General features: G+C 34.2%; 2 protein-coding genes across 2 annotated transcripts; one reads left to right on the forward strand and one right to left on the reverse strand.

Annotated features, from left to right (window-relative positions):
* Positions 1 to 5,313: 5,313 nt before the first annotated feature.
* Positions 5,314 to 7,464, reverse strand: LOC115961979 (zinc finger MYM-type protein 1-like). Its single transcript, XM_031080860.1, has 2 exons — positions 6,805 to 7,464; positions 5,314 to 6,633 (listed from the first exon to the last, which is right to left on the reverse strand). The coding sequence occupies exons 1-2, from the start codon at positions 7,462 to 7,464 to the stop codon at positions 5,314 to 5,316; spliced, it is 1,980 nt and encodes a 659-aa protein (XP_030936720.1).
* Positions 7,465 to 20,276: 12,812 nt separating this feature from the next.
* LOC115961980 (translation initiation factor IF-2-like) lies at positions 20,277 to 20,984 on the forward strand. Its single transcript, XM_031080861.1, has one exon. It carries the CDS (start codon positions 20,277 to 20,279, stop codon positions 20,982 to 20,984), a length of 708 nt encoding a protein of 235 aa, XP_030936721.1.
* The last annotated feature ends 2,372 nt before the right edge of the window (positions 20,985 to 23,356 follow it).

The raw sequence follows: 23,356 nt of genomic DNA on the forward strand, positions 1-23,356 counted from the left end.
TTGTGGGGGCCTTCTCCGGTTGCATCCCTTGGAGGTTCAAGGTACTACATCACTTTCATTGATGACTCAAGTAGAAAGGTATGGGTTTATTTTCTGAAAAATAAATCAGATGTATTTGAAACCTTTAAGAAGTGGAAGGCCATGGTTGAGACAGAAATAGGTTTGAAAGTAAAATGTTTGAGGTCAGATAATGGAGGAGAGTACATAGATGGAGGGTTCAGTGAGTATTGTGCTGCACAGGGAATTAGGATGGAGAAGACCATTCCTGGGACACCACAGCAGAATGGTGTGGCTGAGCGCATGAATAGAACTCTCAATGAGCGTGCTAGGAGTATGAGGTTGCATGCTGGACTACCAAAAACTTTTTGGGCTGATGCTGTTAGCACTGCAGCTTACCTGATAAACCGAGGACCTTCAGTTCCCATGGAGTTCAGACTTCCTGAGGAGGTTTGGAGTGGTAAAGAGGTAAAGTTTTCACACTTAAAAGTTTTTGGTTGTGTTTCCTATGTTCATATTGATTCTGATGCTCGTAGTAAACTTGATGCAAAGTCTAAAATATGTTTTTTCATTGGCTATGGTGATGAGAAATTTGGCTATAGGTTTTGGGATGAACAAAACAGGAAAATCATCAGAAGTAGAAATGTGATATTTAATGAACAGGTTATGTACAAGGATAGGTCAACTGTAGTGTCAGATGTTACAGAGATAGATCAAAAGAAATCCGAGTTTGTCAATTTAGATGAATTGACTGAAGGTACTGTCCAGAAAAGGGGTGAAGAAGATAAGGAGAATGTAAATTCACAGGTAGATCTGAGTACACCTGTAGCTGAAGTTCGCAAATCTTCCAGGAACATTAGACCTCCACAGCGTTATTCACCCACCCTAAATTATCTCCTGTTGACTGATGGTGGTGAGCCAGAGTGTTATGAAGAAGCCTTGCAAGATGAGAATTCAAGCAAGTGGGAGTTAGCCATGAAGGATGAGATGGATTCCTTGTTGGGGAATCAGACATGGGAACTGACTGAATTGCCAGTAGGAAAGAAGGCTTTGCACAACAAGTGGGTATACAGAATAAAGAATGAGCATGATGGTAGCAAACGTTACAAGGCCAGATTAGTTGTTAAAGGGTTCCAGCAGAAGGAAGGCATTGACTACACAGAGATATTTTCTCCAGTTGTGAAGATGTCAACAATCAGACTGGTACTGGGAATGGTGGCTGCAGAAAACTTACATCTTGAGCAGTTAGATGTGAAGACAGCATTCCTTCATGGTGACTTGGAGGAAGACCTTTACATGATTCAGCCAGAAGGGTTCATCGCTCAAGGACAAGAGAATTTAGTTTGCAAACTAAGAAAGAGCTTGTATGGCCTAAAACAAGCTCCAAGACAGTGGTACAAGAAATTTGACAGTTTTATGCATAGAATTGGGTTCAAGAGATGTGAAGCTGATCACTGTTGCTATGTTAAGTCTTTTGACAATTCTTACATCATATTACTGTTGTATGTGGATGATATGCTTATTGCAGGGTCTAGCATTGAGGAGATTAATAATCTGAAGAAGCAATTGTCCAAACAGTTTGCAATGAAGGATTTGGGAGCTGCAAAGCAAATCCTTGGTATGAGAATCATTAGAGACAAGGCTAATGGTACATTGAAGCTTTCACAGTCAGAGTATGTGAAGAAAGTTCTCAGCAGGTTCAACATGAATGAAGCTAAACCAGTGAGCACACCCTTGGGTAGTCATTTCAAACTAAGCAAAGAACAATCACCGAAGACAGAAGAAGAAAGGGACCACATGAGCAAGGTACCCTATGCCTCAGCTATTGGCAGCTTGATGTATGCTATGGTGTGTACAAGGCCAGACATTGCACATGCAGTGGGAGTTGTGAGCAGATTCATGAGTAGGCCTGGAAAGCAGCATTGGGAGGCAGTCAAGTGGATTCTGAGATATCTGAAGGGTTCATCAGATACATGTCTTTGCTTCACAGGTGCAAGTTTGAAACTGCAGGGTTATGTAGATGCTGATTTTGCTGGTGATATTGATAGTAGAAAAGGTACTACTGGGTTTGTTTTTACTCTGGGTGGTACAGCTATATCATGGGCTTCAAATCTACAGAAGATTGTTACTTTGTCTAGTACAGAAGCTGAGTATGTTGCAGCAACTGAAGCTGGAAAGGAGATGATTTGGCTACATGGTTTCTTAGATGAATTGGGTAAGAAGCAGGAGATGGGCATTCTACACAGTGACAGTCAGAGTGCAATCTTTCTTGCCAAAAATTCGGCTTTTCATTCAAAGTCGAAGCACATACAGACAAAATACCACTTTATCCGTTACCTTGTTGAAGATAAGCTGGTAATGCTTGAGAAGATTTGTGGATCTAAGAACCCGGCAGACATGTTGACTAAGGGTGTCACTATTGAGAAGTTGAAGCTGTGCGCAGCTTCAATTGGTCTTCTAGCTTGAGGACAGGAGGATGAGTTGCAGGGATGAGGGATTGTGTTATGGAGGTATTGTGGCTGATGTTTGCAGCTTGTGAGCCCTTAAGGGCTAAGGTGGAGCTGATGGAGGAGTTTGCTCGTGTAGCTTGGTCAATTCAAGCCAAGGTGGAGATTTGTTGAAGTGGGCTCATGTGGCTTGAATTTCTACAAGCCCAAGTTGACCGAATTCAACTAGGAATTTAGTTCCTAGTGTAGCCGACCTTCACATATATATATATATATATATATATATTAGGTTTGAGAGAAAAAGTGCAGCCGTGAGAACATATATGGAGAGAAATCCTAATTAACCTAGTGAGTAGCCGCATGAGAGAAAATAGAGAAAAGAGAGGCAGTCAGCTTCTATTCTTATTTTTTTCTGTGAGAGAGTGCTAGGGTGTAATTGGGATTTGGGTTTCTTGAGAGTGTTCTTGTGCACTATTGTATTTTCCCTGATAATAGTGAAATCCCTGCAACTCCGTGGACGTAGGCAAATTGCCGAACCACGTAAATATTGTCTTGTGCGTGTGATTATTTTCTTTGACGTGTGTTTTCTCTATTTGTTTTGTTTCTCACAGGTTAGGAATTTTTGGTTAAATTCCCTACAATTTGTAGGCAATCAAGGGAGTCAATTGGTTATAGATTGGACCATCTAGCTCATTGTGGACCCACTTTTTCGTTGGCCTGGTCCAATATTTTGAATATATATAGTGCTCTCAACACTAAAGATATAATTTTGTAAGACTTTATGTAGTGAATGTAAATTGTGGGAGGACAGAGTTTGGCCCATACCAAACTTAGGCCAAGGATCACTAATCCCAAGCCCATCCCATAAGCAAGAGGCCCGAGTTGAATTACATGTAAGCCATTGCATTCTTTATCGTATTCAAACAAACCTCATTTGTCCCCCAAGGAAGGAAAGTAATGTCTTAGGGGAGTCCACTAGCCGAGCATGAGATTCAGTGTCAGGCTCAAGTTACTACGAAATCATTTCAACAACAAAACAACAGATCTCACTCCCTGACACAAGATTAGACATGTTAAAATAATAGCCTAGACCCAAAGAGTCACCCAGACACCATGGGTGGAAAGACCCACATGTCAACAGAATATTCTCTCATCATTATGGTTCTACTAACAGAAAAGTATAAAAAAGAAGGAAGGGGCCGGTGAATAGGGGTTGAAACATTTTCAAGGGAGAGAAACACAAGAGAAACGGAGAGAAACATCAACTAATATTTAAGGAAGGTGACCTAGCTCAAGACGCCTAAGGGATACCTCAGCTATCTAAAATCCTCCTTGAGTAGTCAAACTTTTAGCAACAAACCACCTTACAATTGTTTATCACCCCCCAATTAATTTGTATGCGGCCCACAACCGTTTATCACCACCATACCCTTAAGTAGCATACAAATTAGTTGGGGATCCAGACCCAACAAATCCAAAATTATTGTGGGCTGCACTATCACATAAACTATCCAGGTTAATAATCATATTAATTCTTTATTTTCTTTCTCTCTCTCAATTAATTTTTATTTATTCTTAATGTCTTTTTCATTAGATTTTAGTAAGAACGAAATGAGCCATTAGCTCTCAATATAAAATGTAACAAAATCTCTACACTAAAAAATCATGAAGTTTTATGGTCCATTACACCTCCATACGGATATTTGCTCACATAATCCTCAAATACGTATACTCAAGGCCTCACCCAAGGCTGTCTAAATTTGACCAGTCGATCTATTACTTACTATATATGTTTAAAGTGAACTCCGAAAATGTTAAAAATTACAACGCTAAAGCTAAAGGGTTCTTAATTAAATTTTGGCTTTCTTGTGATAAAGCAACATAATATATAGCTTCTAAAACATAAGAACCGTAACAAAAATGCTTTTGTATGCACCTATGGCAGGGACGGACTCAGGAGCTCAATCTAAAGGGGCCAAGTATAAACAATTTTTTTTTTTTTTGAATATTTGAAATAACATTCTTTTAGTATTAAACTATTAACAAAATACCATCAACAAAAACGATAACTTTTTAAATACATTACAACCCAATTTTCTAAAAGAATTTGGGAGAGCCAGGCGCGCCCATTTGCTCTATGAAAAGCTCCCTACCGTGTATACTACTACGAAAAATTTCAAGAGGTCGGGATTATGAGCAGGGGCGTAGTCAGGAATACAGACTTGGGAGGGCCGGGTTGTAACAGAAATATGCCAAATATAATTTTTAAGTCTATTGGATACAAAATTATCAACTTTCATATATTATTATATACTTGAACATGTTGGGAATTCAACCGAAATTTCAAACCTGTGATAAACAAAAAAATAGAGAAAACAAAACGCCAAAAGTAAAACAATCACATGCACAAGACAGTATTTACGTGGTTCGGCAATTTGCCTACGTCCACGGAGTTGCAGGGATTTCACTATTATCAAAGAAAATTACAATGTGCGGCTACAGTGTTTTTCTTTCTCAAAAACAACAATAAGACAAAACCCTAATCACCAAAAAAAACAGCTTTTATATCCTGCGCACAGGATTTACAATGGGTTACAAAATGGGCCAAAAATTTTTTGTCGGCCCAAGCCTCCGCTCCATGGACTAAGCCTCAGTAAATCTCCCATTATTCGGGTCAGGTCGGGTCATCAACCGAATCAAATCATGCCTGACGACGATTTTTCATGGAATAAAATTCATCCATTATCATCTCAATAGTGAAATTCCCTGCAATTTCCTTCTCTATATAAATTATCATATTATCTGCCAAAAACTCATCCTCCATTCTATTGCAAAGTCTTGTTTTTAACAACTTCATAGCTGAGAAAGCTCATTCTGTAGTTGCTGTAGAAACTGGAAGGGTCAACACAAGACGAATAAGTCTATCAATCAAAAAATATATTTTAGACTTTCCTGAAATTTTTAATCCCCTACATAGTTCGGAAATTGTACTCATATTCTGAAAATCTGGATGTTTTATCACATCAAGCTCATAATGTCGCAATTGAGACTCCAAAAGTTCTTGTTCATGTTCAGTGAAATCTTGAGGATAATATTTCTTAACCAAATTGCATATATCAACAATCTTGAATAATCTAAAAGCATCCTTGGGATTTAAAGCTGAACTAAGAATGACAAGTTCCGTTGTTAGCTCACAAAATCTACTTTTCAATTCTTGCAATTGAAAGTCTATTGTAACTGTAAATATGCCAATTCTAAAATGATGTTCCATTGTTAAATCGTCATCTTGACGACGATATCTACCTCGACCTTTAGTGTAACGAGCATTCATATCAGGAATATCAATTTCATGTTGCTCACAAAATGATATAACACTAGCAAGTAAAGGCTCCCATCCATCATCTCTCAACTTTTGAATAAGTGATTTTGTAGTTGAAACTAAATGCATGGCATTTAAAAGGTCTTGAGATTGTTGTTGCAAAGCTTGACAAAGAACATTAGTAATTCCCATTATCTCTTTCATCAAATGCAAGATTAAAATAAATTCAAATGATGTTAATACCTGATAAGCTCCCTCGACATCACCGCGTTGTTTATAATTAGCCCCTTCCTCAGAAATAATGTTGATAACTTTGCAAGTAGCATCAAACATTTTAATCAAACTACAAATAGATTGAAAATGAGATCCCCACCTAGTATCTCCAGCTCGTTGCAAAGTACCAATCTGGTTTGCACCTCTTCCAGTCTCAATTTCATTAGAAGCAATCATATTCTCAACTTGTTCTGCTTGAGCATGTTGCAATTCATCATTACGCTTACTAGAACCAACAACAATATTGATAATATTGACCAAATGATCAAAGAATTGATGAACATCTTTTACTTCTCTAGATGCTGTAACTAGAGCTAATTGCAACCTATGAGCCATACAATGTACATAATAAGCATATGGGCAATCTTTAAGAAAAAGAGCTTGTAATCCATTCCATTCACCACGCATGTTACTAGCCCCATCATATCCTTGACCTCGAATATTTTCAATGTGGAGGTTATAACGAGAAAGGACAGCACATATCTCATTCTTTAGAGTCAATGCAGTAGTGTCTCTAACATGCACAACATGAAAAAAACGCTCTTTAATAAAACCTTCTTTATCAACAAATCTCAAAATGATGGCCATTTGCTCTCTCTTCGACTCATCCCGAGTTTCATCTACAAGAATGCAGAATTTTGCATCTCCAATTTCTTCACGAATAGCATTTCGCACATTATTAGCAAGAATATGCAAAATCTCCTTTTAAATTGTGGGTGATGTATATTTGGCATTTCCAGGAGCATTTTCCAAGACAACACTAGCTACTTTGTCATTGAAAGTTGATGTGAATTTTATCAATTCAATGAAATTGCCTCTATTTTTTGAATCAAGGCTTTCATCATGACCTCTAAAAGCACAAGCTTGGAATGCTAGCCATCGAGCACACTCTATTGAGGTTTTGAGCCGCAACCGATTATTCTCTAATTCTTTTGACGTTTGTTTCTCAATTAGCTTGTCAATATGTCGTGAATAATTCTGTAAATCCTCGCAACATTTCACAGCAATTTTATGTGGAGAGTTTGGTTCTTTCCCTTCATGACGAATTAAAGGACAATTCATTCCATCTTTCACCTTTTTCCAATTATTAAAACCTGTTGAAATGAATACATCTGATCCGGGACGACCTATTGGTTTCTTACTAAAAAGGTAGCAAGGTAGACAATATAATGCATCCGTTGTAGGTGAGTATTCCAACCAAGTCTTATGTGAATCAAACCATGAAGGTTTAAATCGACGACGATGAGTATCATCATTGTATGGACAGACTATATTTTCAGGTTGGTATGGACCCTCTATGAGATAAGCTCGTCGGATTTTATCTTGTTTATTGATAGGAAATTCACATATTTGTTTACGTGTTCCTGGATCACGATCTATCTCTTCAGATTGAAGGTTTGGACATTTGGAGGGGTGTTCATCAGGCATCGAAGTATTAACATTTGTTTCTATAGCCACAGGTGTCCTAATTTCTGAATTGCTAACATCTTTTTTCTTAAAGAATGCATCAATTGTTTTTCGTTTGTTCATAATTCTTTTAGCTTCAAGAATATGACTCAATTAACCTGAAAAGAATTTTAAAAAATAAAATTTTAATTAGAAATTTTTGCTTAGTTATATGAATGTTATTCATACTCAAAGAAAAAAACAAAATTTTCACTATAATTTAAACAGTTAACCCATTTTTAATACAACTTTAATTAATAATAACCCCTCAAATAATTTAATTAATTTATCTTTTATAATGTATTGGTTAATTTAATTATATAGCTTAAATTATTAAACAATTAAACAATTAACTTTTGAACAATTAAATAATTCTTAAAAAATTACAATAAATGATAGCAATAATTTAATTATTAGCTGTTGAATAAATATTAATTCTTATTTAATAATGTTGGTTTACACTAAAAACCAACACACTGACCATTGACCAATGAAAAGGGATAACCGGATAAGATAAAGACAAAGAGAAAAAAAACAAAAAAGGTAAAGATCAACCAATGAATAAGATAAAGACAAACAGAAAAATAAAAAAGGTAAAGATCAACCAATGAATGACTTAACGTTTGCTATTAAAGTTAAAAGAATAAAAGGACTCAGGGCTCAGGCAGATTTCATTTCCACTAAGCCATTCGGTCATTCAGTGAGATAGAGAGAGAGAGAGAGAGAGAGAGAGAGTCAGAGAGAAAAACCTTGAGGGAGGGCCGGACTGCCGGAGCCGGAGCCGGAGCGGAGGAAGCAACGAGTCAACGGCAGATCTCCGATGAGTGATGACCGATCTACCGTCTGGCGCCGACGATCTACAAAAATTTCGTTTCATTTTTCATTTTAGTGATAGTGAGATAAACAAAGAGAGAAAAAGAGAGAAATACCTTGAGGGAGGGCCGGAGGGAGCACCGGAGCAGAGGCCGATCTCCGATCTGCGATGAGGGGCGAGCGACGACGGCGACGACGAGCGAGCTGCGGCGTCGCGGCGACGTGACCGTGGGTTTGCTGGGGTTTGGTTTTTATTTGTGTATTGGAGATTTTTTTTTTTTTAAGATAAAAACCTCTGTCTCTATGTGTTCTCTGTGTTTCTTTCTGTGTTCTCTGAGTGTTTGGTTTGCTGTTGAGTTTGATTTGCTGTTGAGTTTGATTTGCTCTGTATAGGCAATATCGGGCATTGGGGTATGCATTCTCTGCCACCGATTTGATTTCTCTGGCAGGGACGTGATGGGTGGATTTTCATTTTCTGATTCTCTGTAATTTTATTTTTTTTTATTTTTTTTTATTTTTTTATTTTTTCGGTTGAGAATGCGTGGGCTTGCCGTGAGCGAGCTACTGGGCTCACCGTGGGCTTAGCTTGCCGTGGGCTTCTCTGTAAATTTTTTTTTTTTTTCAGATTTTAGTTCAATTTTTTTTGGGCTTTTTTTTTTTTTTTTTTTTTGTGCTTGAAAGTAGAACAGATAATTTTTTTTTTTTTTTAATTTGAGGTGTTCTAATTTTTGATTGAGGCCTGGGAGAATGGGTGAGAAATTGGTAGGGGGGGCCGGCTGTCTAAGGTTGGGGGGGACTAATTATTTTTTCTTCATAGTCTAATGGGAAAAAATTTTTTTTTGCAGGGGCCACGGCCCCCCCAAGCCACTACGTGGCTCCGCCCCTGATTATGAGTATGAGTTATGTATCCTCTGCTGTTCAACTTTTCCGCTAATGTTCAATATTGGGTTAATGATATATATAAATATATATATATATATATATATATATTTTTTAAATGATATATCCACAGTATTTTCACAACAAATTTTAAGTGGTAAGTTGTTATTAATTGTTATGAATAGGCAAAAAATAATTTAAATTATGGATTCAAATTAGAACGAATAACAACTTAACACATGTGATTTATTGTGAAAATATTAAGAACGTAGCATTTTTTTTATTTTAGAAAAATTTAAAAAAAAAAATTGGCAAATATTAATGAATAATAATAAATAAATAAAAACTAACAACTCAGTATTGTTATCTCAAGTGCTTCAAGAGATCCATTGAAAAAAAAACCACCCACAATTTTAAAATTTTTACCCATTGAGTGACTTAGAAAATGTAGTTGGGAATGAATAAAGAAAGATTAAAAAAAATGAAGAAATAATGAAGAAAAAATATTTAAATGAGGTAGAGAAAAGATAGAGAGTCTATTAGAAAATGTATTTGAAAAAGTAAGTAAGTAAAGAAAAATGTATCTATTCACTTTCCAAATGGTATAAAAGTTTGAAGAAGCTGCTGAAAATGCTCTTATAGCACATTTCTCTACCTACTCTCCAAATTCTAAGGAAAAGAGTGCTTGAAGAATAGTTGATCTCTATTCTCATAAGGAGAACTACATAGCCATATGGCAAGTCCTGCCCAATTATCTATATCTAGCCAGTGAGTGGTGAAGAAAGAATTTTAGTTCAAAGGAAGCAATATTAAAATAAAAAGATTGAGCAAAAAATAATTCCAAAGTTTTACATTAATATAAGTAAAATGAATTAATCAAGCCAAAAATTTAATCAATATAATATATATATATATATATACACATACACACACTATTAATAATAGGATTCCCTATTTGGTTTTCAACATTTTGTGTACTAAAATACTCTTATACAAATTCTTAAATTCACTAGAATACCCCTGTTTTTTAGTTAAATAATTGTAAATTAAAAAACACAAACAGTTAAAAAAGTAATTTATTATTCCTAAGTTTTAAGATTTTTACTTTATATATCTTCTACATTCAGCCTAAAACTTAGGACACTCACTATCTCATTTTTAAACATTATTCCACATTATCTTACCTCTTTCTTTAAAAAAAAAAAAACCATGGATTATATAGCACTTTTAAACATTATAACACTAAACCAAAAAAACAAATAATTAAATAAAAATGTATTATTGCATGCGCAAAGCACATGTAATGAATCTAGTATATGTGTGTGTGTAATTTTTTTTTTTTCGTATTTGATTTCAATTTATTTTTTGTGGTTTGTGTTATTAGAGTTGAAAATCAGTATTACTATTGTTATCCTTAAAATACTTTTACTCTAAGGTCACCATAAGTATATATTTCAAACAATTAAATTACATAAATCAAAATAATTAATATTTAGTCATTATTAGATATAGTTAAAAAGATTAACTTAAATATAAAAGCTATTATCAGGAGCAGACATTATAAGTTGAAATTCTCTAAAAAAAATATATATAAGATATTGAGAAGTTCTGGTGCCACAAACTATTGCACAACTTTTTCCACAACTTGTCCATGTGACAAATTGTGGTTGGTGGAGGAGTGATGGTGGGTCACCCTTCCACCAACCACAACTCACCACATAAGCGATTTGTGCACTAATTTGTGGCACCAGAATTTTTCTAAGATATTCATTACAAGTCATTGATTACAGTAAATTAAAAATAAATTAAATTATAAATTTCATATATATGATAATACCCTTGAAATTTTAAAATGTTCTCTATATGCCTTGATTTCTAAAAAGACTGTACAATATTTTTAATTTTTAAATTAACTTAAATTAAAGTATCAATGATTATTCTTTTACTTTAAATTTCATTTCCAACTATTCAGAAGATGGATATTGCCAAAAACAAACTATTAAAAAAAGAAAGAAAAGAAAAACAACAAAAAATAAAATTTAATTTGTAGATCGGTAATAGGATGTTCTAATAATATATCATTTTATAATCCCAAGCTAGACATGGCTAAGGAGAAAAATTGTAGACTATTTGAGAGAATTAGAAATATCCATATATAAAAAAATTCCATATCTTAATTGCTATTTTTTAAAAAAAATAGATAACAAGAAAGGTAGGGGAAGTTTTGGGTGGGGTAAGGGGGCAAGTTCTATATTCAAGTTGATAACGCTGAGTTTTTCTTTAGAAAAAAAATAATAGTGATGACAAAAATATTAGTTGGTCTCTGCCCTAACTCAAAGATTTGTCGAACCAACCTGTATCAAGAGCTTGAATATAACTCGGGTCAGTTGAGCTCTAATGAGGGCTGAGTTCACCGTGGACTTCAAGAACAACCAATAATAAAACATGAAAAGAAAAGAATGATATTGCTATAATTTTCTTTTCTATTCTATTTATGAAAAGTGTGTGTAACTGTGTATATATATATACAATTTCTTTTTCTCTCTTTCTTTGGCAAAAATTCAAATTATACCTTTCAAGTTTAGTCAATTGTCATTTTGGTATTGAAAATTTCATTTTGTAATTTTAGTCCGGTATTAAAATTTCATTTGTAATATTAATCCTTTTGTTCATAACTAACTATTAAAAAAAAAATTAATAGTAAAAAGCTGTTTAAATTTCTTCTAAAAAAACAAAATTAAAATTTACACCTCTTAAATTTGGCCCATTGTCATTTTCATCTTATAAATTTTAATTTGTTGTTTGTCATTTTAATCATGGAATTTTACATTTCGCCCACGGTAATTTTTTTAACGCAATTGAAGGAAAGGCTAATTGTGACATCATATGTGATCTTACAATACCAAAATAACAAAAATAAATCTTACAGGACCAAAATGTAATTTTCATTACTTTTTATTTTATATTTTCTAAATACTATATATTATATGGGTAGTACGCATATATAGTATCTTTATGCATGACACAGCAGCTAAACTTTTACAGCTCCACCTACTCAACCTCTCTACTTATGCTCTGATGCATCAGATTGTTCTTTAAAATGAATTCTCAACCCGAGTCATTAACTTCATGGGGGCCTGATGCCATAAATAAATACACTAATTATTCTCATTTGTGACAATCAGAAGATTCAGAGCAAATACCCGAAATATTAAAGAAATTATGGTCCATGCAAAATTGATTTATCACCTATATTACCATGGGCCATCTTATTGATTATTCATTCCCAAAAAAAGTTACGTAAGTACCTTACATTTTCACAAGTTGCACTATAAATTTGGGTGACCGTGAAGCAATTCTTTCCATACTAAAAGCAAATACAAAAGATAAAAATATAATGGAGAAAACTACTAAGGCAGTGCTCGTTTTCACTCTATTTCTTATGGCATTTCTCATTGGTGCTGAAGGAGGAAGAGATGTGCCAAAGAAAGATGATCAGGTCTATGAGCCCCAGACTCTCTGGCCATTTTGCTTATGTCCTGGTTTTAAAGGCTTTCCTGGTTTTGGTTTTGGTTCTGGTTCTGCAGGTTCTGGTTCTGGTTCTGGTCCTGGTGATGGTCATGTTGGTGGTGGTATTGGAGACCCCCTCAAGCTCATACCGATTTCAAAGAAATGGCAGAAGGCAAAGACGTGTATGGGGACATTCCTAATGCTGCTCATATTGGAGCTGGCCGCATATCTCCATGACCAAATGGAGCTAGCATGTTTCTAAGGTGCCTAACAGAATAAGGGTGTGGTTATATAATACTAAATAATAAATGAGTCTTGAATAGGCAGTGCCCCATTTGTAGTTGTTCAGGCATCTCCGTCTACTGATATGTAATGAGACATACTTACTGAAATAAATGTTTCTTAGCTATATGCTACCTCTTCCACACAGACACACAATTAATTAGGACCCTGATGCAAGGGGTCATTCCAGTCACAATGCAGCTCTATATATACTATTACACACATTTTTTGAACTAAAATCGTGAGTTGAAAACACAATTTTAAAAACTAAAATTATGTCTTCAACTCACAATTTCAATCCAAAAAAATAAGTGTGTAATAGTTTGTGTGTAATAAACACTACTCTTGACATATAGTCAAGGGCAAAACCTAGACTATACCAGGATAGCAAGACAGTTAAACAAACTAACTCCAAACACAATTCTAATTCAACCGAGCTCAGAACTAATGATAGGAACAAACTAATAATAAGGGATCACTAATTTCTCTTCCAAATTCTTTGAGTAAAAGAGCACTTGAAGAATAGGTGATCTCTCAGAACAGGAGATACAAAGCACACATAACAAGTCCTGCGCCCAATTCCTCATTTAGCCAATCTCTCTTTAGTAGATAATCTATTCTCCATTGCCATCCAACTTATAGAAGTATACCTTGGTACAGCTCTAAGAAACAAAATAATCTTCCATCATCAAACTACTAGGCGGTTCTAAATCTAGGCTTGTCCCAAGCAAGAACATGAAAAGGAACTTGATGCAAATAAGGTCCTAGAAGATTTATCCATTTCACCAATCTTTATCAATAGCAGCTTACTTTGGATGGTAATAAGGTCTTTAGATCTTGCAGCTTTCCAACACCAAGCTTTATCACGAATTTCACCGGTCATATTTTAAGTAGGGAGAACAAGATATATTATTTAAATTTTAAAAATAAAAAAATTTTAAAAAAAAAACCAAATAAACAAACAAATATAATGGGAGAATCATGGCATTATGTTTGGATAAAGGATTAGAAGACTCACCTCTTTAATGAAAATTGAAATTGAAATTCAACTTTCTTATACCGTGACAATTTTTAAATCTAAATCTAAATTCATCTTTCTCAAATATAAAAATTATCTTTCTCAGTTAACACAAAGACTCAAAGTAGTGGACCAATATTTTAAACTTAAAATAACTTTTTAAAAAACACTCACACACGACACTGTCTCCTATTGCCTCTATCCCTCCACTGATTTTTTTTCACATTCTTTGGACTTTTACTTAATGAACTCTAGGTTTTTGTTGAAAACTCAAAATTTAAATATTAAGAAGAATAGTGAAAGAAAGTTGAAGTTTACATTTTATTTAATTAAAGTAAATAAGGAAATGAGGTGATATACAATTTTCGAGGAATATTGCTGTACTTTTTATCCTTTTTACTTTCTTTTTTTTCAATTTATATTGAGTAATTAAACTACATACTTGAATTTACGTACATTAATCTTATAAATTTATTCTTATTAGCCATATGAAAAATAAATTGTTCATTGACATATACATTATTATATAATTGTCATTTTTTTTGTTAATGTCAATTAGTTTTATTTGGTATTAACTTTGCTTTTATGTTTGTCTTTTAATAGTGCCCCCAAAATTAAAATCATGGCTTCTTTACTGCGAAAATGTATAAGATTTTATCTTATAACTGTAAAGTACTAAAGTGTCAAAATGAATCACATTAATAATTTATTTTCTTTCTCTCCCAATTAATTTAATTTCTTTTTAATATCTTCTTCTTATATTTTAGTAAGATTGTAAGAACACTATGAACCATTATCTCTCATTTAAAATCTCTAAACTAATAAACCATGAGGTTTTATGTTTTATAACACGTCCATTGGTATATATGCTCACATAACCCTCAAATACTCGGGGTCCCTTCTGATTGAACGGGGTTCATACCCAAGGATTGTTTCATGGAAAATTTCAACAACATTTATTACTAATTATGTTTAAAGTGAACTCCACAAGTTTTAAAAATTACAACCCTAAGGCTAAAGGAGACTTTAATTTTGGATTTCTTGCTATAAACCATACAAATGACTTCTAAAACCATAGCACCGGATCTAACAAACATGTGTTTTTAATGCACCTCTGCTTTGAGATACGTACTCTACCAAAATATACATGCATATATTTTGGTGCATTAATTTCTTCCCAGAATTTTCAAAATTTTTATTTTTTCACGTAAAAACAATCAGAACATCCCATTCTAATAAAATAAATAAGAACATCCCATTCTTTTTTTTTTTTTTCTTTTTTTGAGGAAAAAGAACATCCCATTCTAAGAGCAAATTAATGTCATGTGGACCCATGGTTAAATCCTTGGAAACTTTTGAGTCATGAAGCCACGGATAATTTTACTAAATCATCTACTTTCATCAGACGTGCAACCTATCACAAAAAACAATAGAAGTAATCATGGCCCATGCAAGATTCAAACACCATAATTCTCATTGGACCATCATATTCAAGTTGTTAGGTTACATATATAATTAAATACTACTTAGTTTTTCTTTATATAATAATAATAATAATGAGAAAAAGCTTAATTGGTCTGCGACGTAACTCAAGATTGGTCTAAATTATCACCATGAACTTGAAGATGAACAAAACATGAAAGCAAAAGAATAATGCTGCATTTTTCTTTCCTTTCTTAAAAGATGAAAATTTTAGGGATTTACATAAATTCCTAGATTTGAAAGAGGCAGAAAACATAAAGAAAAATAACAACACACGTAAAGGCAATCACACAAAACAAGAAATTAATTACATTCAGAAACTTGTCTACATCTACAAAGTTGCAATTATTTCACTACTTTTAGGGAAAAATATATAAGATGCAGTAATACATTTTTTTTCTCTCTAAAACAAAATGACCAACCCTAATTTGAAGCAACAGTATTTATATCCCACATATATAGTGGATCCACAATGGACTAAAAACTATAACACTTCTATATCTTATGTGGTCAAATCATAATCTGAATCAAATACAAACTAGGCTCTATATAACCCCCAAAGAAATATTAAATCAACCATCCAATATAGCTTCTTGCTTTTCTGTAATTAATTATGTAAAATTTTTGCTTTTATTGGCCTTGAAATTATGATTTCTGATACAAATTTTATTTGTAATCCGATTTCGATCTTACCGTAAAAACTTGGTTAAATAGGTCATTTTGCCTATATCACTCTAACTCTCATATTTATGACGTGTATTCCTACATATGCTTGTATGACTGTTTTTTTTTTATTAGAATATTCTCTATTTAAAATTGATTGATTTATAATTCATATTAAATTTTATAAATTTAAAGGTATTGAATGTGATGTAAAATTTGTAAATCAAACCCAAGAACTAGTTTCTAAAAATAAATAAACCTAAGAACTAAAATCTTAATAGTGAATTGAATATTCTCATTTCACTTGAAATTCAGAGATCATGTTTCCTACACCTAATTAACCCCTTTACTTATACTCTAATCCATCAAATTATTCCACTTAAATGGTAATTTATGCTTCAAAATGAATTCGCAGCCTGATGCATTAATCATGGGGTCATGATGTGATTAATAAAGACACTAATTATAACTATTTTTGGAGAAAATTATTCAATTCTTCCAAAGTGCAGTGACATGATTCTTTTTCAACTCACATAAATTGTAAATTCTAATATAAATTTAATTGGTGACGATGAGATCCATCATTCAAGTAATTAAGAGAAGAGTATTAATCAGGTGGCTATACTCTAAAAGTAGTGAACATTTAGTCCACTTCACTATCGAAATTCAGAACCTGCGACCAAAACGGTTAAAGAAATTATAGCCCAATCAAATTTAATTTATCAATTAAATATTACGATGGGCCGCCCATTATTTTTTTCCTAGAACAACCAAGCCTCCCATGCATAAGCCATTTTCATTCACAAACCATATATGCAAGTAACTTAAGGAACTCTCATTGTCTCGTTGTCACGACTTGCACTATAAATTCGGGTGGCCATGAAGCAATTCTCTCCACATTAAACACAAAGACAAAAGGATAAAGATATAATGGAGAAAACTACTAAGGCATTGCTGGTTTTCAGTTTATTTGTTATGGCAATTGTCATTGGTGCTGAAGGACTATCTGGAACTATTTAGGCTTTGGTTGGCCATTTGGCTATGCTCCTTTCTCGAGATCTGTGTTCAATTTCCCTGGTTATGGAGGCTTTCCCCTTGGAGGCTTTCCTCTTTTTGGTCCTGGTCCTGGCGTTGGTCCAGTTATTAGTAATGGAGGCCATGGCATATCTCCTTAATTGATCGACCAAATGGAGCAAGCATGTCATAGGGGTGTGTTTGTAGTAGTAAATAAAGAATGAACCTGTGTGTTTGGTCAGTCATCTCGGTCATAAGGGTGTGTTTATAATAGTGAATTAATAAAGAATGAACCTTTGTGTTTGTTCAGTCATCTCAGTCTATACATGTGGCTAGTACTGATATGTAATGATACATATGTGCTGAAATAAATCTGCTTTACTTATCCAAAACCAGAAATAAATGTGCTTAGCTTTTGTTACCTCTTCCATACACAATAACGCAATGGACCATTTATGTCATAATGTAGCTCAAAGCATATATAGCCAACTATCGATATTTGGAATTAGGATCGCCTATATTTCTTACTATTACATCCATAATGGAGTTCTAAAACATTGACTATCTCCCTTTTACTTAGTATCTATACAAATTATGCGTGACAAAATTTAATATATTCATTTTAAAATAAATAATCAGAAATTTATAAATTTTAGAGTAAAGTTATCCCGATAACTCTAAAACATCCTAATTTATGCTTTTATACCATCAAAATCAATGGAGAAATTCGCTCCCACTTTGACCGGTATGCAGACTGGACTTCTTGTACAATTATGTGAGAAGATTATTTATAAAACATGCACTTATGTGGGAATATAAAAGAATTAGGTTAATGTTAATTTGCACACAACTTGTTGCACACATTTGTACACATAATTTTAGAAATTAGGAGTTCAAAACTTGATTTTAGTTATAATTTTGAAATCATAAATTGTATCTTGAACACATGAGTTCACAAGTTAAATGAAATTATGTTTAGAACACAATTTCAGCTAAAGTGGTATACACATTATGTACACAATGTGTGTAATAATCAACACTTAAAGAATTAATAAATAATACAATCAACTTCTTTTCATTTTCTTTTTTTCTATTTTCAATCAAATTATTTGTAGCTTAATACTCAATCAATTCCTTTAAAAAAATAGATTATTTATCAATCAAGAGTAGCAAAGGCAAGAACTACTTTAGTTTGAGCCATTGATATATACATAATTATATTTAATCACTCCCAAGATTTGGAAGTTGGTTCTAAGAAACCAAAAAGTAAAATGGTTTATTTTGCCTAATACCTATGACCCTCCCAGAACTAAAAAGTAAAAACAAAAAATAACTTTTTACCTTTAACAAATCTCTAAAATATTGCTCATAAAAAATAAAAATTTCCAAAAATTTAATATCAAAATTATCAGAAGTGTTGTAGCTGCTGCTTGCCACTAGTCCTGAGCTCATCCACAACCTCTAATTAATATTTGCTCTATTCTTAATTCTTCACTTTCACCAAGCAAAAGATTAAAATTGAGGAAGTGGCGAAAATTTACCGACCCGTCTTCTTCCATATATATCTGTACGTGTATAGAGATTACAAATCTGATGATTTCTACAATCAGTTACAGATGCTATCTAAAACAAAAAGTGCTAAATGAGATAATGGACATCTAAGTTTAGCCTTATGATTGCATAAGATTAAGAAAAGATGAGATTTGCATAATAGACCTCTATATATCATCAGCTTGTGATAATATGATGAAGTTAATCTGTGACTGTTTACCATAACACTATATTGTAGTTTGTTTTTTCTTTATTTTTTTTAGTTTCTATTTCTTCATTTCTAGAGAATGTTTTGGGTGTACATGCATGTATCAAAAGGCATTCATGAGGGCGGATAAAGTTAGAATAAGATTGAGTTTGAACAACAACGAAGCCAGCTTGCTTCACAAGTTCACATATCCCACACGCATCCTTCAATTAATTATTGGCAAAACAAGGAAACCAATATGTTCCAGAGTTCAGAAGTTCTGCACAGACGAAACCATGGCTTAATAATCTGCCGCGAGGCCATGGCTAACCTTCTGTCTCCACCTACTGATCCCCTAAACTTTTAAAGAGTCCGATCCTTCACAGAATTCCCACTTAAAACGAAATGCTTAAAAAAAATTCACAGGTTGAGCCATTTAATACATGGGGTCATAAGGCCGAATAAGTTACCAAGTATTACCATTTGTGGCCATCAGAATAACCTAATATCAAAACGAATTAAGTAAATAATGGGCCATGCAAAATTAACGCCATGTTTCACCGGCCACCTAATTGTATCAACAACAATCCAAGCGGCCTCATTCATACACCATTTAATTGCGTTGCCTTACCATGTCTCAAAAGTTGCCCCAATTAATACAACATATAGAGACACAGTTTAACCTAAAAGGCCTAAGCCCAATGGGTATGTGTTCAATTATGTTATATTAACCACTTATTCTTCTCATATTTATTCAATGTGGGACTTTACTCACATGTGTAATCTAACAAATCTCCCCCTCACGTGTGAGTCTGCCTCTTTATGGGTTTCAAGACCTCTTTATGGGCCATGAATAAGTCCTACTCACTCCCCCTTGCCTAATGGCTTTCACTTCATCAGCGCGTCATCCATGGGTCTCTCATACGCCATCTATGGGAACCATGTGTCAACCCCGCACGCACATCCATGGAAACCCCGTACGTCCATGTCCATAGGAACCTCGCACCACACCATTATTTAACACCATTAGCAATATTCCTTTGTTGGGCTTTTTTTCTTTTTTCTTCTCCAGGATCTTTATGTGTGGGCCATTTAGGCTTTCTCTATCCCCGCTGGGTAGGGACCATGAACACCTCACTACCTTTGCCACACACCACCATGGGCTCTAATACCACTTGTCGAGGGAATAAACACTTTGGAGAGCTTCATTCAGTAATTAATATAACATATAGAGACACACTTTAACCCAAAAGGCCTAAGCCCAATAGGTATGTGCTCAATTATGTTGTATTAACCACTCATTCTTCTCATATTTATTCAATGTGGAACTTCACTCACACGTGTAACCCAACATTCTCTTCCATCGAAAACACAGAGACTAAAATAGAGCTTACTATGGAGAGCAGTAGTACCACTAAAGTATTGTTTATTCTCATTTTCTTCCTCGTAGCATTTCTTGTAAGAACTAAAGGAAGAAATGAAGTGCCATTGAAAAATGAGAACTGCCAAACTCAGCATTTCTTGGGTGGGCCTTTTGTTGGATGCCCTTCCTATGCGCCGAGGTTTGGATTCACATGTTGTATTTTCATTCCTATTGGGCCTAATCCTAGTGGACCTAATCCTGGTGGTCCTAATCATGGTGGTCCTAATCCTGGAGGACCTAATCCTAATGGCCCTAATCCTAGCGAACCTAATCCTGGTGGATCATATCCTGGCGGGTCATTTGGCTTTGGTCTTGGAGGAGGCAATCCTAGTCTTGGAGGACCCAATCCTGGCAGGCCTAATCCTAGTAGATCGTATGGCTTTGGTCCTAGAGGAGGTAATCCTGGTTCTGGAGGAATCCCAACCCTTGGTGGGCCTAATCTTGAAGGACCCAATCCTGGGGGACCTAATCCTGGCAGATCGTATGGCTTTGGTCCTGGAGGAGGCATTCCTGGTTCTAGAGGAATCCCAAACCCTGGTGGACCCAACCCTAGTGGGCCTAATCCTGGAGAACCCAATCCTAGTGGACCTAGTCCTAGTGGACCTAGTCCTGGTGGATCGTATGTCTTTGGTCCTAGAGGAGGCATTTCTGGTTCTAAAGAAATCCCAAAACCCTGGTGATCCCAATCCTAGTGGGCCTAATCTTGGAGGACCTAGTCTTGGTAAGTCATATGGCTTTGGCCCTGGAGGAGGTATTCCTAGTTTTGGAGGAATCCCAAGCCCTAGTAGGCCTAATCCTAGAAGGCCTAATCCTAGGGGATCTAATGGTTTTGGTCCTAGAGGAGACAATCCTAGTTCTAGAGGAACCCCAAACCCTAGCAAACCAAATCCTAATGGACCATATGGTTTTGGTCCTTGAGGTATCTCAAACCCCAGTGGGTCAAAACACAAAGGTGCAAAGCATCATTCCTAAAGCCAATGATGGGACAAATGGCAAATCTCCATAACTAAAATAATATCCTCGTCCTATCTGATACATGTCTTTATGTAAGATAATAAAATCAAAACCAATATATATATCCATATATCCTTTTTATAAAATAAGGACACTTACATACGGTTCAGCTGTTGTGGGAATGTGTTATCTTTGTGTTTTCTGCCATGTAATGGCATGGTAATGAAAGTGATTTTGAATCTTTTAATATATTTTTAAAACTCTCTCTATCTTTCTCTCTCTCAAACTAAGTTGAGACCCATTAATGAAGACATTTTTTGCATTATGGATTTAAGTTTTATCATATCCAGAAAAAAATAAATAAATAAATAAATCTCATAAAGAAATAAGTAGGCTCTGAACACTCAATCAAGACATGGGACCAATTTTTATGATAAATTATCCAAACGGAATTTTTTGTAAAAATAGTTGGTAGAAATAAGCTTATAATAAGACATGACAGAAAGTTGTGATACTTTAGACAATGAATGACTCCAGAAAAATTATGTGCTTCCATGATTGGTTTTTACACTAAGTCATCGACCACATCAAGGATCCGTATAATTCCATTGGCTAAACTCCTCTATAGTCTAGTTTTGGCCAGTTTCATGTAACAAGGACACCGCATCTATAGTTAATTTAGTGACTTTGAACTATATTGTCTGTTATTAGACGACCTTATTTTGGGCTAACGCCTGTGTTAAATGGTGTCAAATGTTTCTTCTATTGGTAGCAGGAAAAAAAAGTAATTTTAAAAATAAAAATAAAAAATCCCACCAAGATTATATCCACAGGTTGTGGCCCTTAAATTTTTAGAAGCATGGATATTCCATCTCCTTTGAACTCTTTGCTTCAAACTCTCTAATTAGTTGAGTTAATTATGATCAAGAATTTGACCTTCAGCTAGCCTTCTATATATATATATATATATATATATATATTGAGAAATAAACTAACTGCTAAATATACACACTTAATTACACTTTCTCACTAAACTCAAACACATTACTTAATCCAAAGTACCACTACAAAATGCCCTAGATAGCCTTCTATATTGATCTAGGTGTTTTGTCTCAACAATCAAAGCAAAAGTTTTTTTGCGCATTTAGCTGCAAATTGTTTGGATTCTCTCATATCAATGATGGTTGAATTTCTTATAAGTTTTAATCATCACATTTAGCATGTTCTATATTGCTTCAAAATTCGAATATAGTCTAGGGTGATCTCTATAGAAGGAAGTTAACAGAACTACAATAGGAAAAAAAAAATGTTGATTATTATCATGTTTAGCATGGAAGTCTTGCACCCTTGTCTTTCCGGATGACATGGGTGATAAATTACCTAAGCCCATGTTAAATATACATGGAAGAAAATTGTCGATATGCAACTTGTTGCCCGAGTCCAAATCAAGGTTGTCCAATGCACACCCAAACCTAAGAGTCCACCCAACTCAAACGTACCCAAGTTGACTACCACTCAATTCAAGTGTAAATAGTTAGTCAACGACAAGTTCTCATCCATGTAACCAAATGATCTCAAGACAAATGGCGTGAATCTAGAAACTCGATTAATCCAACCCACCTAAAATTGTCAATTTTTAAAACTACAAGTTCTTTAATAAATATTTTAATATAAAAATTTAGAATAAAGTCAAAAGTGGGTTTAAGTTTAACAATAACTTTTTATCAAAAACTGGCAAAAACATTAAATTGGCAACTACCATAACTTGAGGGATTAGGGACTAAATTATCAAGAATGAAACTTAGGAGATAAAAACAATAATTCACCAAATTTATAAAATGTAATTTGAATTTTTGCCCCAAAAAAAAATTAATAATAAATTCCAATCTCTAGAACAGGTCATACAATTTTTCAACTCTCATTCTTTGATTATTTGTAAGCTTAATCATCTTAATTCACCGAAATCCAGTTTATCAACTCTAGCCCTCACCAACTTTGCCATACAAATGACCAACTCGTTAGTTGTTTTCAGTTCTACAGGCTTCTTTTTTTTTCGAACCAAAGAGATTAGTCAAGGTCAACTTTTTGTGATAAGCCT

This window comes from Quercus lobata, chromosome 9 (assembly GCF_001633185.2).
Source record: "Quercus lobata isolate SW786 chromosome 9, ValleyOak3.0 Primary Assembly, whole genome shotgun sequence".
NCBI lineage: Eukaryota > Viridiplantae > Streptophyta > Magnoliopsida > Fagales > Fagaceae > Quercus > Quercus lobata.

What these genes read in the sequence shown, in the direction of transcription:
- LOC115961980 (XM_031080861.1), top strand. Translation starts at nt 20,277, where the DNA reads ATGGAGAGCAGTAGTACCACTAAAGTATTGTTTATTCTCATTTTCTTC.
- LOC115961979 (XM_031080860.1), bottom strand. Translation starts at nt 7,464, where the DNA reads ATGCCTGATGAACACCCCTCCAAATGTCCAAACCTTCAATCTGAAGAG. An exon ending in CATCAACTTTCAATGACAAA is followed by an intron (nt 6,634 to 6,804) that starts GTAGCTAGTGTT and finishes GATGAGTCGAAG; the next exon opens with AGAGAGCAAATGGCCATCAT.